Source organism: Tyto alba, unplaced genomic scaffold, assembly GCF_018691265.1.
Source record: "Tyto alba isolate M040663 unplaced genomic scaffold, T.alba_DEE_v4.0 Super-Scaffold_6, whole genome shotgun sequence".
Taxonomy (NCBI): Eukaryota; Metazoa; Chordata; class Aves; order Strigiformes; family Tytonidae; genus Tyto; species Tyto alba.
Genome location: NW_024881327.1, coordinates 54,405,674 through 54,420,145, shown reverse-complemented (window position 1 = coordinate 54,420,145; position 14,472 = coordinate 54,405,674). Strand labels below are relative to the sequence as shown.

Genomic DNA, 14,472 nt, shown 5'->3' with positions numbered 1-14,472 from the left:
GATTAAGCAATCCCGGTCATTTCAGTTTTTTCCTCAAAGGTTGCATTTTCTCTCCTTTCAGAAAAACATTCTGAAAGTCAGTATTATTAGGCTTCTACAGCCAAGGACTAAATGCTTATTTTTATTTTTATTTTTTTTTTTTTTTTTAGAAAAAGACAAAAATCCTTCAAACCACTAAAAGCCAAATCAGAAAGAGAAACAGAAACAGAAAGGACAGTCTAGGTAGACTTAAATGCCACAGGACTCTGCCTACAGAGGCTCAATCAACCAAGTCTTCAAGCTCCTACTTTTCTGCAAGCCTCTATAGGCCAGAGAGCAGAGAACTCTAAAGATGAGTTCAGCTGCCAACTCGAGATGAAATACTGCTAAGTCACACACAGTGAGAACTCTAGAAGACATCAAAACAAATTAGTAGAGCAGTCTTTCCCTAAGATTCAAGGGAAATATCCCCTTTTAGCTTACTGCCTCACAACACTGCTATAGTAAACGACGTGGTTGGAGGGTAAGTGGGAAAATAAATTCAGTGAGCTACTGAGAGCCCAGGCACACAACCACATCCCACAGAATAGGAACAGGCATTTGATAATCTGTCCTTTGACAGCGATTCATTAAATTCCAGAAAGAAATATACTTCTGTGAGAGAAAAAAAAAAAAAAAAAAAAAGAAAATACAAGGTATAAATAATTGAGCAGTACATTCTTGCAAGCTGTTCCCTTCAGGTTGCACCAGGGTGCAGACTGAAATAAAAAGGGGTACGTGAATTATAAGGATACACCATCTCAAAAGTGTTTGCAGAACCTTAGCACTGCAAATGAGAAAGCATCCATAAAAAACCTGAGATAATTAGGTAAAGTGTACATTCAGACAGAGACTGCCAATGCTCCACACACTAAGCCAGAGCAGTCCATCTCCTGATGGATGGTTAATACTGATACTAAATTATTTCACAGGAGCAGTTGCTGATACTTTATTTCTCCGTAACAGAAAACTCAGAGCTGAACAGCATCAGCCTGGCCAGAAGGAAATGCTAATATAATTCAAGCAGTATTGCAATGAACTGTCTTTTAAAGACGCTTAATTATGTACATATGAACAGAGGCCCAGGCTTATTTTCAGGAGATTGCAGTTTCCCTGTCTGGGTGGCAGGAGAATGGGCTGAAAGATGCTTCAAAAGATCCTGCAAGGCTTTTATTAGGAGACAATTTACAGTTGTTACAAGCAGCTTCCTGAGCAAGCTTTGCGGCCAACAGTTAGTGTCTAGACAGCCTGTGCTATTTCTTCATGGCATTGCTTTGCTGGCAGTTGGCAGTTCCCAAATTACTGTACGTAAAGTAAGGGATGGGACTTGTAGAGATGGGACTCGTGGAGCCAAGGTGGAGCACCGACAACAACTCAGTAGAGTTTTAGCTCTGTTACGTGTAAGCTCTCACTGTATTGAGCCTCAAGGGATTTTTACAGATACTGTGTGTTACTTTCAGATGATCTTCAATTCTTACTGTGCCTTGGACCTTGAGGAGGGACTTCTTAGCCAGGCCCAGAACGCTTAAGAGAGAAGGTCCACCTCATCCCAAAGCTGATCCAGGTTTGGCTGAAGGACAAACGTCAGTGATCACAGGCCCCTACCACCGGTGAAGGTGGTCCCAAGAGTGATCAGACAGACATGTAGCATCTTCACTCCTCCACTCTAAAATACTAATAGGGAAGCTGTTAAGCTAGATGCCTGTCATTACCCCCCACTTCACATCTGTAACACAGACTATTATCCTCATCTCACTCCCTGCAGCAGAGATTCGGACCAGCTCGGCCAGCCTTCATTCTTAGCACCCAACACAGAAGACTCAAACTGCTGCTCCTGCTCCTTACTGTGTCAGGGCTTCCATGCTCATCCGACCCTCCAGAAACCAGTTATGCTCTCCAACCAAGTCAAACAGTATTCTACCAGGTGAGGGAATTGCAAGCAGCTTGTGGACAAAGGACATGTCCAAATTCATGGACATCAGATATCTAATAGCACAGCTGGTCCTCAGAGCCGGTACCTGGCCACCAAATCCCGTGTGCCAGTCTGGATGCTGAGAAGCCACAAAACCAGCCCAAGATGAAGTGGGGGCAAACTGATCCAGGTGAAAAAAATAACTCCAATAAGGTGGGAAAGGGAAGAGTTGTGTTTCAGCACCCACACAAATGCTGTGGCACACCAAGGTTTGGGAGGAGCAAATGGAAGGTGAGGAAACTGCTTAATCCAATACCGGCCCATCAAAATACATCTCATATCCCCAGCTGCAGGAAGCAATGTGCACTTAACCACGGGCAGCTTGAACAAGCCCACATCAGTGCCTGTGACCGTGGATTAGGAACAACACAGCAGGTTAATGCCTGGTTGGACAAACTCACTGAGCTTTTAGAAATCTAGAAAGATTCAATCTTGACTTTTGCCACCACCAAATCCCTCGGCTCCCATCCCCACACATCCTCCTTCCTGGGCTGGAAACAGTATTTGTGCTACCACACAGCAAAATATGTTGAAACAGAGCTGTATTAAAGCAAAACACTTTTTAACTGAGTTATTTTTCCATCTAGATTCATTTTCCAACCAGGTGTACCACAGAGCTTGTAGTAATGCCACATCTTTCCACTACAGAGACACTGGAGAGCTGAGAGGGGCTAAGCAAGAGCCCCAGCACCTGTAGGACCCCATCCATAAGTTTATGTTTAAGAACAAAGCCTCAGTTTTCAAAATTCATCACCAGAAACCTGAAAGGCACTGGAATAGGGCTGCAATAGCTCCAGCTCAGCTCCATTTGAAGGTGTAGAAGAAAATAAACCAGAGAACATCTCCCTTCCAGGCCGTCAGTACCAGCTCAGGAGTCAGAACCCCCGACAAGCTGCCTCTATTTGCACTGTCACGTTGCTCCTGCCTGGACCCGAGGTAGCACCGAACAATGTCAGCACGATGGACTGCAGCACCAGCACCTCTGGCTCCCACACACCCAGCACAGGCATCTCAACGCCACCCCCAAACAGCCCGCCAGAGCCTGAGGGTACCACAGAGGGCCTACGGCAATGACCCTATAGGAGATGAGGTTAATTACATCCATTAATCCCAAACAAGAACATTATTTGTCAAGCATTCAAGCCAGGAGACCCAGAATCCTAAAATAAATAAATAAATAAATAAAGTTGAAGACCTCTGGCTCCACTGTTAAAGATGAACCTGGGCACGGGGGAGGTTGCGGGCAGGGGGTGGACCCGGCTCACTGCCAGTACGGTAAATGAGTCGGCCAGGTAGTTCTGGGTCAGCCAGAGCAACACTAATCCCAGACACGGTCACGGAAGAGTTGATAAAGGAATTAAGGAACAGAGCTTAACTGCAGTCCTACTTTAATCTCAGTCAAGAGCTGCTTAGTAGCAACGCTACCCTATCAAGTGTGCTTAATTTCATTCTTGGGTCAAACAACATTGTAATCCCTCCAAACACACATAATTAGCAGACAGATATGAAATTCCCATTAAAAATATAGTTCTATATAAAAGCACAGACTGGCTGATTAATTGCTGTCTGAGAAATAACATTTCTCAGTTTCCTAAAGGGGCACAGGTAAATACTAGTCCAAACATAACTGATTAAAATCTCAACCACTACGGAATGATTTAGAAAGCAAATATATACCTAAAAAGAAAAAAAAAAAAAAAAAAGAGCCAATGATATAATTTGCAGATGACACAAAAGTTGGCAGAATAACAAACCATGACATCAGGCAGCCGTAGAGAACAATCGCTCGGGAATCTTGATCCTTCTCAACAACTTGTGCTGCGGGAGAACGAAGCACGAAGGTAGAGATGGAGCAATGAGAAACATGATCCATAGCCACAAACAACCGTGCTCCCAAGCAAATAACTCTGCATTAAGTAACAATTCCTGTTAGAACGCTGCAGAAAAGAGAGCTTCTCCAATCCCTCAGTGTACAAGCTAGAGACTACTACAGTATCAGCGTAATTTTATCTGCCTCTAAAGCAGTGAGGAGACAGCAGGAATACTGTAACTACATCTATGTGGCCAGACAGGGCTTTTTAAATTTATTAAATGCTGTTTAAAAATCCTTCACCGTTTTCAAAAAGCTGCAAATGCAGCTTGAGAGTAGGAAAGGGGAGTTTCAGAATGATAGCCTTGCAGAGCTCAAGCTGTATAACTGAAGTGACCTCAAAAGACAAGCCTGTATTTTAACCGTGAGAAGACACGGGGTGTTAAAGGACACTGCAGAGGAGCACGGGAAAGGACAGCAAAACATCCGCAGGCTGAAACCAAGAACTTCTTTTAAATGATTAGCAATTCAGATAATCACACGGGCTCATCCTTAGATGACAGGCTGAGCACAGGGAAAAAGTAGGTGAAGTTATACAGCCCACAATTATGGGGTGTCATACAAAATAATCTCACTGTTTCTCCTGACTTTATTCTGTACCAGTTTGAGTCAATCATTTAAAACCTAGGAGTACAGCACAAAACACAGGAAGAGCTAGGGAGAAGTTAAAGGGAGAAAATAAATCAATCACAGAAGAAAGTAAAACAGAATCAGCCATGCAACAAAGTAACCTCTATGTATCAAAAGTGAGATATTTCAGGACAAGTGCTCAGCAAATGTTGTATGAGCTTGCAGAGTGAGAGACTACCCTTTTCTCCAAGAGTAACTTTGAATAGAAACCACAGAGGCATCCATCCTCACTCACAGTGTCTGTGGCTAGAATATTAAAGTCCATTGCCAGTTTCCCATCACTAAAAAAAAAAAAAAAAGCTGAAGTGGACAGAAAGTTCACCAAAGAGTAACAGACTTGATCAGTCAATTGAATGTAATAGAAATCAGAGCACGGGGATGTCACAGCTTAGTGAAGAGATGGTTTTAAGTAAGAAAGATCTCCTTTTCCCCTAGAAGGTTATCTGATCCTGCAGACAGAAGTGATTCTTAGAAACCCAGATACAGAGAGGAGATCCAAAAATACCCTGCAAAAATCAAGAAGCATAATACAACGGGAAAGAAAAAAAAAAAAAAAAAAAAAAAAAAGAGGAATTAGACCAGCAGAAGGAAGAGGAATTGGGAGCAATGGATATAATTAGTAGAGGTTGAATAGCAGGAAAGACATCCTGAAGTGGATTATTTTGATTCCAGGAGTATTGCAGACTCAAGGGGATCCCCACAAAGACTCACTGAACTCGCTCGGTGTCCTCCTTCAAACGCAGTGACATTCACCATCAGGTATAAAAAAAAATAGAGAAGAGACCTCGATGGCATCAGAGCCACCGGCATAGCAAGACACGAGACTAGCACAGCTCATCACACAGACCAAGGCTGTTGCAACGCTTCCTCACATGCCCTTGTCTCCCATTTTATATTTAGAATGAAATTCCTCTCCTTGAAGAGGGGCAGGCTTCTTTCCACATCTGCACAGTGCCCAGCACAATGGAGTCCCGGCCCATGGCACTGACTCCCAGAATCACAGCGAGAGCAGAGCAGAAAAATAAGGCTGGAAGGGACTTCAAGAAGGCATCTTGTCCCTCCCCTGCCCCAGGGCAAGAATTACTACACTTGCTATTTTTCTAACAGAAAATGCTCTCCCTGATGGGTGGGACACAAACCCACCCAGACAGATGAATTAGTTGGACCTTAAATATTAATATCTTAACCCCTCCATCCCCTTCTGTTAATAGCAATTCAGCCTCGAGTGCTGCGCCAGGACAACACAGAGTGGCTGCCGTCGGAATATCTCACTCTGCCAAGGCAGCAACTGATAAAAGCGCAGTTCTGCAAACAAGCTCCTGCTGGCAGCAGGGGCCTGGCAGTCCAGCCTATTTCTGAACTGCACTTTGGGACTGCTGTTCCTAGAAGAGAAGCCAGCCTGACTCCTGAAGACACATTTCTTCCATGATGCCTACAAGAAGTGAGTCAGCTTTTTTTAAAAAAGTTTCCATCATCCTCTTTTCCAGACTCTTCAGCACATCGTGTTTACCCTGAGCTGGTCTAGTTTCAACTCCAAAAATGCTTGGAGCAGGTATTGCTTATATCATTAATAATACCCCTGATGAAGTACCACCCTACTCCAACAGTTAATTCTAGCAAAGCACAAAACTTTCTTTACCCCAGATGCTTATTAGTGTTTCTTCTGTGGGTATGCAAAGATTGACATTAAGTCTACCTCCTCATCTAACCTTAATACTAAGAAACAAGATCAGCTGCGCTTAGTTCTATGAAATAGAAAAAAAAACACCCACACTCTTCATTCTGGCAGTTCCCAGACATACGAACCAGTTTTTTCAGTTTTGTTAATATATCTAATTCTCAGCATCTCCTACTATTTAGTTTACCTTTAAAGGCTTCACAGGAGAACTCCAGAAAGAAAACCACAAAAAGTCAAAAAAAAAAAAACACCTAAACAAATAGGCAACCTTATAGCAAGTTAAATCCAGTGCTCTACTGCTCCGTGAATGAAAAGCTTTCCCATTTTAATTTCATGCCTGTGCTGCAGTATCACTGCAAGTCAAACAGCTTAAACTCATTTATTTTTAAACACAGCTACACAAATCATTTAAAACCATGAGTCTGTAAAACTTAAATATCAAAAAGAAAGGAAGGGCTATTGTGGAGGGGGTGGGATGGGAGGCTCCAGTCCTGTTTATACCTAAACACTCCCACCTGGCACTGCGATTGCCAGTTCAGCAGCTCCCGGGGCTGATGCAGAACAGATGAAAGAGGAAGGTGAAACCAGCTGCGCTGCGCTGCCCTGCGAAAGGGCACCCTGCTCCCCTCGCCACAAAAAGCAAATAAGCTTAGTCCCAAATTTCCGTTTGTGATAACGCAGCTATTTAGATTTTGAAGCCAAGTATCTCTGGCAACACACCTCTATCTTCCCCCCACCTCTCAGCCTGATCAATTTGGTTACAAAGAGCTATAAATATCCTCCACCCGTTTGTACCATCAACCTTCCAGAGGATGACACGCACACTTGCGCTCAGTGCTGCGAGTAACGCATTTTGATTTTGATACAAAGTTCTTTGGAGAACTTCTGGTTTACTTTAAAGAGGGGGAAGGAGGGATGAGGTGTCTCAGTTCACTGAATCCATTACATGGCTTCTACCAGGGCAGCAATGATAACGCTACAAGGTCTGGCTAGCAAGAGCTGGTCTTAGATGTGCATGATTGATCTAAAGTATCATATTTTTTAAGAAAACTCAGGTGATTCCTTACGAGACACTGGCTTTGGCTAAAGAGCCAGCTACTGCATCTTTCAGATTAACAACGCAGCAGAAGCCACTGCTGTAAAATCCAAACCAGCATCACAAAGAAATACTGAAAAGGCTGAAATGCCAGACCCAGACTCGTGGAAAGGATCAGAAGGAAAAGGAAAAGCAAACAGGCAGCGGTCCTGGGCAGGCAACTATAGCCATCTGCACTCCTTGGGCAGGAGGAGAGCTCAGCAGTTAAGGCTGATGAAGCAACGGGTTCTCCCGACTGAAGGATACTGCAAGAACCACTGGGAAAAGATGCTTAATAAGAGAACAAAGGATCCATTAAGCAAACAGAGGCATTAACTCATATCACCATCAGGATGGTAATTGTACCCATACCCACGGCTTCACAATTAGCCACGGTTTTTGCGAAACAGACACAAATCAACAAAAAGGGCAAACGGCGGTTCACCAAGAACAACTTGATAGATTCCTTGCTCAGGGCAGGAAAAGGCATCTCCTTTCCCCTCCTTCACCCCGCCGGGGAAGGCGGCGGAGGGCTGCGGGAACCCCGAGAGCTCCCGGCGGGGCTGGCGGGGGCGCAGGCCCCGAGCGGAGCTTGGAGAACCCGCAGCCGGGCAGGAGAAGCCGCCCCCCCCCTCCCCGACCCCAAGGGCCGGGCACAGGCCGAGGCTCGTCCCTCTTGGCGCTTCCAGCCCCCGGGGCAGGGGGGAGCGAGGGGGCTACGGGCTACTACTTCCGAGGCGACTATTTAAAAAAAAAAAAATAACAACGATTAACATTTCTTCAAAGTTTCTAGGGAAGGAGGGGGGGGGGGGGGGGGGGGGCGAGGCGAAGCCTGCCCGACACCCCCCCCCCCCGCCCCGGGTCCCGCCGCCCCGCCCCGGCCGCACCTGAGCGTGGGGCCGATGCAGGCCGTGTCGGTGCTCTCGATCTCCCGCAGGATCCGCTCGTGCTCCGCCGCCGTCTCCAGGCTCTCCAGCTCCGCCATCTTCCCCCGCTCCATCGGGGTTTATAGAACCAGACCCACCTGCCTTGCCCTGCCCTGCCCCGCTCCCAAGCCCTCCCCGCCCCGCGCAGTACCAGCACCGGGGCCGCCCGCTCCGCTCCGCTCCGTGCGGCCCGGCCCGGCCCCGCCGCGCCCGGCACGCCGGGAAATGTAGTGCGGGCGGGGGGGGGGAACCCCGCCGCGGCCTGCGCCGGCGCCCGGCTGCCGAGGGGCGGGCAGGGGCTGGCGGCGGGGGGCGGCCACCGGCCCCGGGAGGGGAGGGGTCCGCCGTGGCGATGGGTGCCGGCCGGCCGCCGAGGGGACAGGGAGCCGTGGGTGCGGCGCTGCCCGGAGGGGCACGGCCCCATGGCAGGATGCCGGTGTCCTCCTCTGAGGGGACACGGCCACCATGGCCGTGACACCCAGCGTGAGGGGACACGGCCACCGTGGCTCTGACACTGCCTTGAGGGGCACAGCCCCATGGCAGGATCCCAGTGTTCTCTGAGGGGACACGGCCCCGTGGCAGTGACACGCAGCGTGAGGGGACACAGCCACCATGGCAAAAACATCCCTGAGGGGACACAGCCCCATGGCAGTGACACCCAGCGTGAGGGGACACGGCCACCATGGCAAAAACATCCCACGAGGGGACACAGCCACCATGGCCGTGACACCCAGCGTGAGGGGACACGGCCACCGTGGCTCTGACACTGCCCTGAGGGGCACAGCCCCATGGCAGGATCCCGGTGTCCTCCTCTGAGGGGACACGGCCCCGTGGCAGTGACACCCAGCGTGAGGGGACACAGCCTCGTAGCAAAAACATCCCCTGAGCAGACAAAGCCCCATGGCAGTGACACCCAGCATGAGGGGACACTGCCCCATGGCAGGGACCCCTTGTCCTCCCCCATGAGGGGACACAGCCCCATGGCAGTGACACGCAGCGTGAGGGGACACAGCCACCGTGGCAAAAACATCCCACGAGGGGACGCAGCCACCATGGCTGTGACACCCAGCGTGAGGGGACACAGCCACCGTGGCTCTGACACTGCCCTGAGGGGCACAGCCCCATGGCAGGATCCCGGTGTCCTCCTCTGAGGGGACACGGCCCCGTGGCAGTGACACCCACCATGAGGGGACACAGCCTCGTAGCAAAAACATCCCCTGAGCAGACAAAGCCCCATGGCAGTGACACCCAGCATGAGGGGACACTGCCCCATGGCAGGGACCGCTTGTCCTCCCCCATGAGGGGACAGCCCCATGGCAAAAACATCCCTGAGGGGACACAGCCCCATGGCAGTGACACTGTCCTGAGGGACACAGCCCCATGGCAGTGACACCCAGCGTGAGGGGACACAGCCACCATGGCAAAAACATCTCACGAGGGGACAAAGCCCCATGGCAAAAACGTCCCTGAGGGGACACAGCCCCATGGCAGTGACACTGCCCTGAGGGGCACAGCCCCATGGCAGGATCCCGGTGTCCTCCTCTGAGGGGACACAGCCCCATGGCAGTGACACCCAGCGTGAGGGGACACAGCCCCATGGCAGGGACCTCCTGTCCTCCCCCATGAAGGGACACACTCCCATGGCCATGACATCCACCATGAGAGGCACAGCCCCATGGCAGGATCCCGGTGTCCTCCTCTGAGGGGACACGGCCCCGTGGCAGTGACACCCACCGTGAGGGGACACAGCCACCATGGCAAAAACATCCCACGAGCAGACACGGCTCCATGGCTGTGACACTCACCATGAGGGGACACAGTCACCCTGGCAGGGACCCCATGTCTTCCCCCATGAGGAGACACAGCCACCATGGCAAAAAGATCTCTAGAGGGGACACATCCCCATGGCACGGACACCATGTCCTCCCTCATGAGGGGACAGAGCCCCATGGCCATGACACCCACTGTGAGGGGACACAGCTCCATGGCAGGGACCTCATGTCCCCCCCCATGAAGGGACACAGCCCCATGGCCGTGACACCCACCGTGAGGGGACACAGCCACCATGGTAGTGACACATGCCATGCGGGAGGACTGCCCCGTGGCAGCGACGCCGTATCCTCCTCCCTGAGGGGACACAGCCCCATGGCAGGGACCTCATGCCATCCCCTTGAAGGGACACAGCCCCATGGCAGTGACACTGTTGTCACCCACCATGCGTGGAATGAACCAGCAGGAATGAACCTGTGCCACTGCCCTGAGTAGAGGCATCCCCTGCCCCACGAGGGATGAACCTTCTCTCTGCCTGCCCCGTCCTGTCCCTCAGCCCCATAAACAATGTCACCTCAGCCTGAAAAGGTGCCATTAACTGTGATCCTAAAGAAAGCTCCCCGCTGACACCAAACCACCTTTCAGCTCGATCCTAAAATGTCCCACCAGCTGCTGAGCTGCAGTGTGTCCCACCCCGAGCTGCACAACTCAGAAGGCATCTTCACCCAAGGACACGGTGGAACCTCCTCCAAAAAACACCGCCAGTCCCCAGAAACATCCTTGGGTGTCAAGGTCTCCTCGAGGCTTAACGCTGCAGCTCCTAGCACGACTCCCTCCTTCAGAAGCAACTGGTTATTACTGTTATTATTTTGTGTTGTGAAAACAACGCTGGAAGGGTCCCATTCCCAGCCACACGTTATCAGGTGTGGTGGAACCGTTCTTGTCCGGAGATCCCACGCTCTGCCAGAGGCACGGTGGGGATGAAGAGCAGGACCGAGACCAAGTTATGCATATCACCAAGTGTTTCTGCGTTTGCTTTTGTCATTTCATCTTCTGAGATATAAATAAACTATGCTAATTGTATGAGCACGCCTCTGGCTTCCCTCAGCACTGCTTGCGAAGGTTGAACGCTGCTGGTCCGAATATCCCTCTATCATCATTTAATTGAATGAGAAAGGGATGAAAGAACTTCCCAAAACATGATGCATCATGACTAGAACAACGCAGGAAGGTCAAGGAGGGCTTAGTAAAAACTTCATGAGTTCACATGAAGCTCACCAGCTCTTGCACATCATTCCTGCAGTTGCCAAACACGGTGTCGTGCCAGACCAGATGGATGTCACTTTGGATGTGTTAACACCAGCAGGAAAATCTGTCCTCCGACGGCAGTCACCATGGAGATCTGGTAGAAGCTTTCGGAGGACCAAGAAGCAGAGAGACACATCAGCAGTGGAAGGAAAGCGGATAAAAATAGCAGGGCGATTTCTGAGCCCAGCAGCCTGGCGCTGCCTCCCCCTGGGGCTGGGTCGGGAGCTGTATCGGGGGGAAGCGCTGTGCATTTTGTGCCTGCCTCCGCCGGCTGCTCTGCCTCGGCATCCGTGGCAGAAGGCTGGTGCTTCCAGCACCGCAGCTTACGGGGACAATCCCCTGTGGCAAAACACCGTGACCGGCTGCTTGCAAGGAGCAGGTCATTTCTGATTGAAACTGCTTTGGACTTCAGACGGTCGAGATGAGCTACCTGTAGCTACGGGAAATACGCAATGCGCTGCTCGGTGTGTGATACATACCCAGCTCTGGGGTAAAATCCGTAGATACCACCTTCTACTGCTGTTAGCAGCTAAGAAGATTACTGTTTTCATTCAAATTAGTAGGGGCTTGTGATGTTGGGGACTGAGCCAATATTCCTGACGTCAGTAGTAACTATCACATTGCCTTCACTGAGGTTTAGAAACAGGATTAAACACCAGCGGTCGAAGAGTGAGTGGCTGGCAGCAATCCTTAATGGTTTTAATTACAGGATGAGAACTGCTACAAATGACACCGATGCCAGGTTCTATCCTGACTGCTCAGTTAGGCAATGGTGTTATCACAAGTAAGGCTCTCAGAAACGGGGTCTAGCTTTCTCTGGTATGAAGGCATTGCTTGGTCCAACAGGCTATGGTACAAGGAGGTTGAGCACTGAGATGGGACCCTAGAACTCAATCAGTCATCAAACTCTAGTGTTGACTTTAGTCTTACTTCAGTCTCACTGTTCTGCACTGGCAGAAAGAATGAGGACCACTGTTTTCAACGCCTATTCTTCAGCAAGAAGAGGAGCCCAGTGCCTGAAGTGTGGTCTGACCCAGCCAGCAAGACCATGTCCTGGAGAAAAGCAGAGCATTAACCTCCACAGAGCAACAGGGGAAGATGCTATGAGGCACTGTAGCCCTCTGCCTAAAAAGAAATGTTTGGTTTTGAATGGAATAAATATTTTTTCAAAAAACTGTCCAGCAAAACATTACATTTTTCTCACAGGGAGAAAAACATCGAAAATACTTCCACAGATTCATAAATATTCACGTCAAGTGGGGAAGGAGAGGGATATTGTTACATCATAGGTGGACTTTCTAAGGAGCACCAACCATAGATTTTTCATGCGTCAATTGGCTTCTAAAGCTATGGTGAAATATGAGCGTATTTTTAAGAGGAAAGCTTAATGCTGTTTTTGATGATGTAGAAAATCCTCCCCGGCCTCTGACTTCAAATTTCAACTGCAGATCTCTTTTCACGCTTGCCTGGTAAAGTCAAAAGTCTGCTGTTATCAAGTCTTTGGTGTTCACGTACGGTCCTGAGGCCTGGGATCAACCAACGTCTTCTCTGATCAGTTGAACAGATTGAGATCTTGGAGCCTTTCACCCTACAGCACATTTTCCAGTAATTTACTCATGTCTGCATTTTTTGCAAAACTCACCGTATTTCAAGATTTTCCTCAGCCTGTGGGTGCCAGCAGTGGACAGAGAAGTGGCTCTAGTAACAAGCACAAAGAGAATATAATCCATCTGCTCCTCCTGAACGTTGTGTTGGTACCATCGCCGGTGACATTAGCCAGTCCCGTTGGCCACAGGGTCACACTGAGTCTGATGTCCAGCTAATTATGCACTGTCACCTTCAATTCTTTTCAGGTCACTGCCGTCTGGGATAAGATTTTCCATTCTGTAAGAAAAGCTACATCCTTTGTCCCTGGATTTGGTCACCTTCACATGAATATTCATTGCTGCGTCTGGCTTACCGAGCAGTCTGGGACTTGCCCTTATTATTTGCTGCCACACAAACTTTGTACCATTTGAAAGCCTGACTGCAAGAAGTTTATTTATTCTTACCAGTCACTGACATAAGCATGCTGAATTTGTATTGTTCTCATTTATTAATCAAATCATCATGCAGTACCAACATAAATGCATCAAAGATGTCTGTTACCAGCTCATAATCTCATTGAAATATGATATTGAATTTGCCTGACAGATTCTATTACTCTTAAAACCGTGCTGGCTGACGTTAACTCTTTTATGTTCCCTTAATTTCCTACTAATGAAGTTCCATATAATTGTTTTTTATGGGACTGACAACAGCCTGATGGAGCCTTAAAAACTCTCCCTCTTGATTACTGACCTCTCATCAGCGTTTTCCAGTCCCCCAGATTTTCCCTAGTGCTCCAAAACTTCCTAAAAAAATCAAGGTAACGGGTCAGAAACCTTGAGCAGCCTTTTCACAGCCTCGTGTGCAGATCACCTGGGGCTGCTGGTTCAACCGTTTGCCTCTGCAACTGCTCGGTCACTCCGTCACTGCTGAGATGAAAAGTCATCACTGCTGTCTACAACTTACTGTGACACCTGGGATCTTCCCAAATTCAGGACCGGTTGCAGTTCTGCCATTTCAGTAGACTGATACCACCATCACAATTCTTATTTTTGTTTTAATCTTAACAATTTCTTTCTTATTGTGCTTATTCTGGTTTTTCATTTTGTTCTGTTACTTTGCTGAGCTGTTCTCAACATCTCCTGGCTTCTCTGCTTCCTTACCCGCTCCCCGCTCTCGCCACTGGCTTCTTCCCTTCCACTTGCCTCTGTGCTTTTCTGACCGCACCTATATTCAAATAACGACAGGCAGGCACGATGCCAAGCTACTCATATTTGGTCTCAGCAGTGTCATTCAGGGAAACGTTTCACGGTGAAATGAGAGAGCTAGAAAACAGATCCAGGAATTAAAAGTAGAAAGAAAGGAACAAACAAGGCCAGATGCTGTTGGCCTGGAAGACCAGCCTCCTGCAGGGACCTGGGGGGACTCGTCCCCCACGTTGTTAGACAAATAATCTCAAGCAACCTCTCTGGGCAGTTCCCTTCTTCTGGGGTGTGGACAGGAGTCCTGGAGCCCCTGGAATTGCTCCCACACTCTCCTCCTGCATCCCCAGCCTCCGCCTGCTCCCCTCCTCTCCCTTCTTGCCTTCACCAAACCCCTTTGGCCACAACCCCGCTCCCAGCTGGGCTGGGCATCCTC

The 14,472-nt window shown here is 49.1% G+C and overlaps 1 protein-coding gene across 1 annotated transcript in view; it reads right to left on the bottom strand.

The window, feature by feature from the left end:
- EXOC6B (exocyst complex component 6B) overlaps positions 1-8,304 on the bottom strand; it is a 310,684-nt gene extending 302,380 nt beyond the window's left edge. The window contains 1 exon segment of the mRNA XM_033007046.2: positions 8,131-8,304. Within this exon segment, the coding sequence (XP_032862937.2) occupies positions 8,131-8,243 (113 nt within the window). The 5' untranslated portion in view covers positions 8,244-8,304.
- Positions 8,305-14,472: the final 6,168 nt, after the last annotated feature.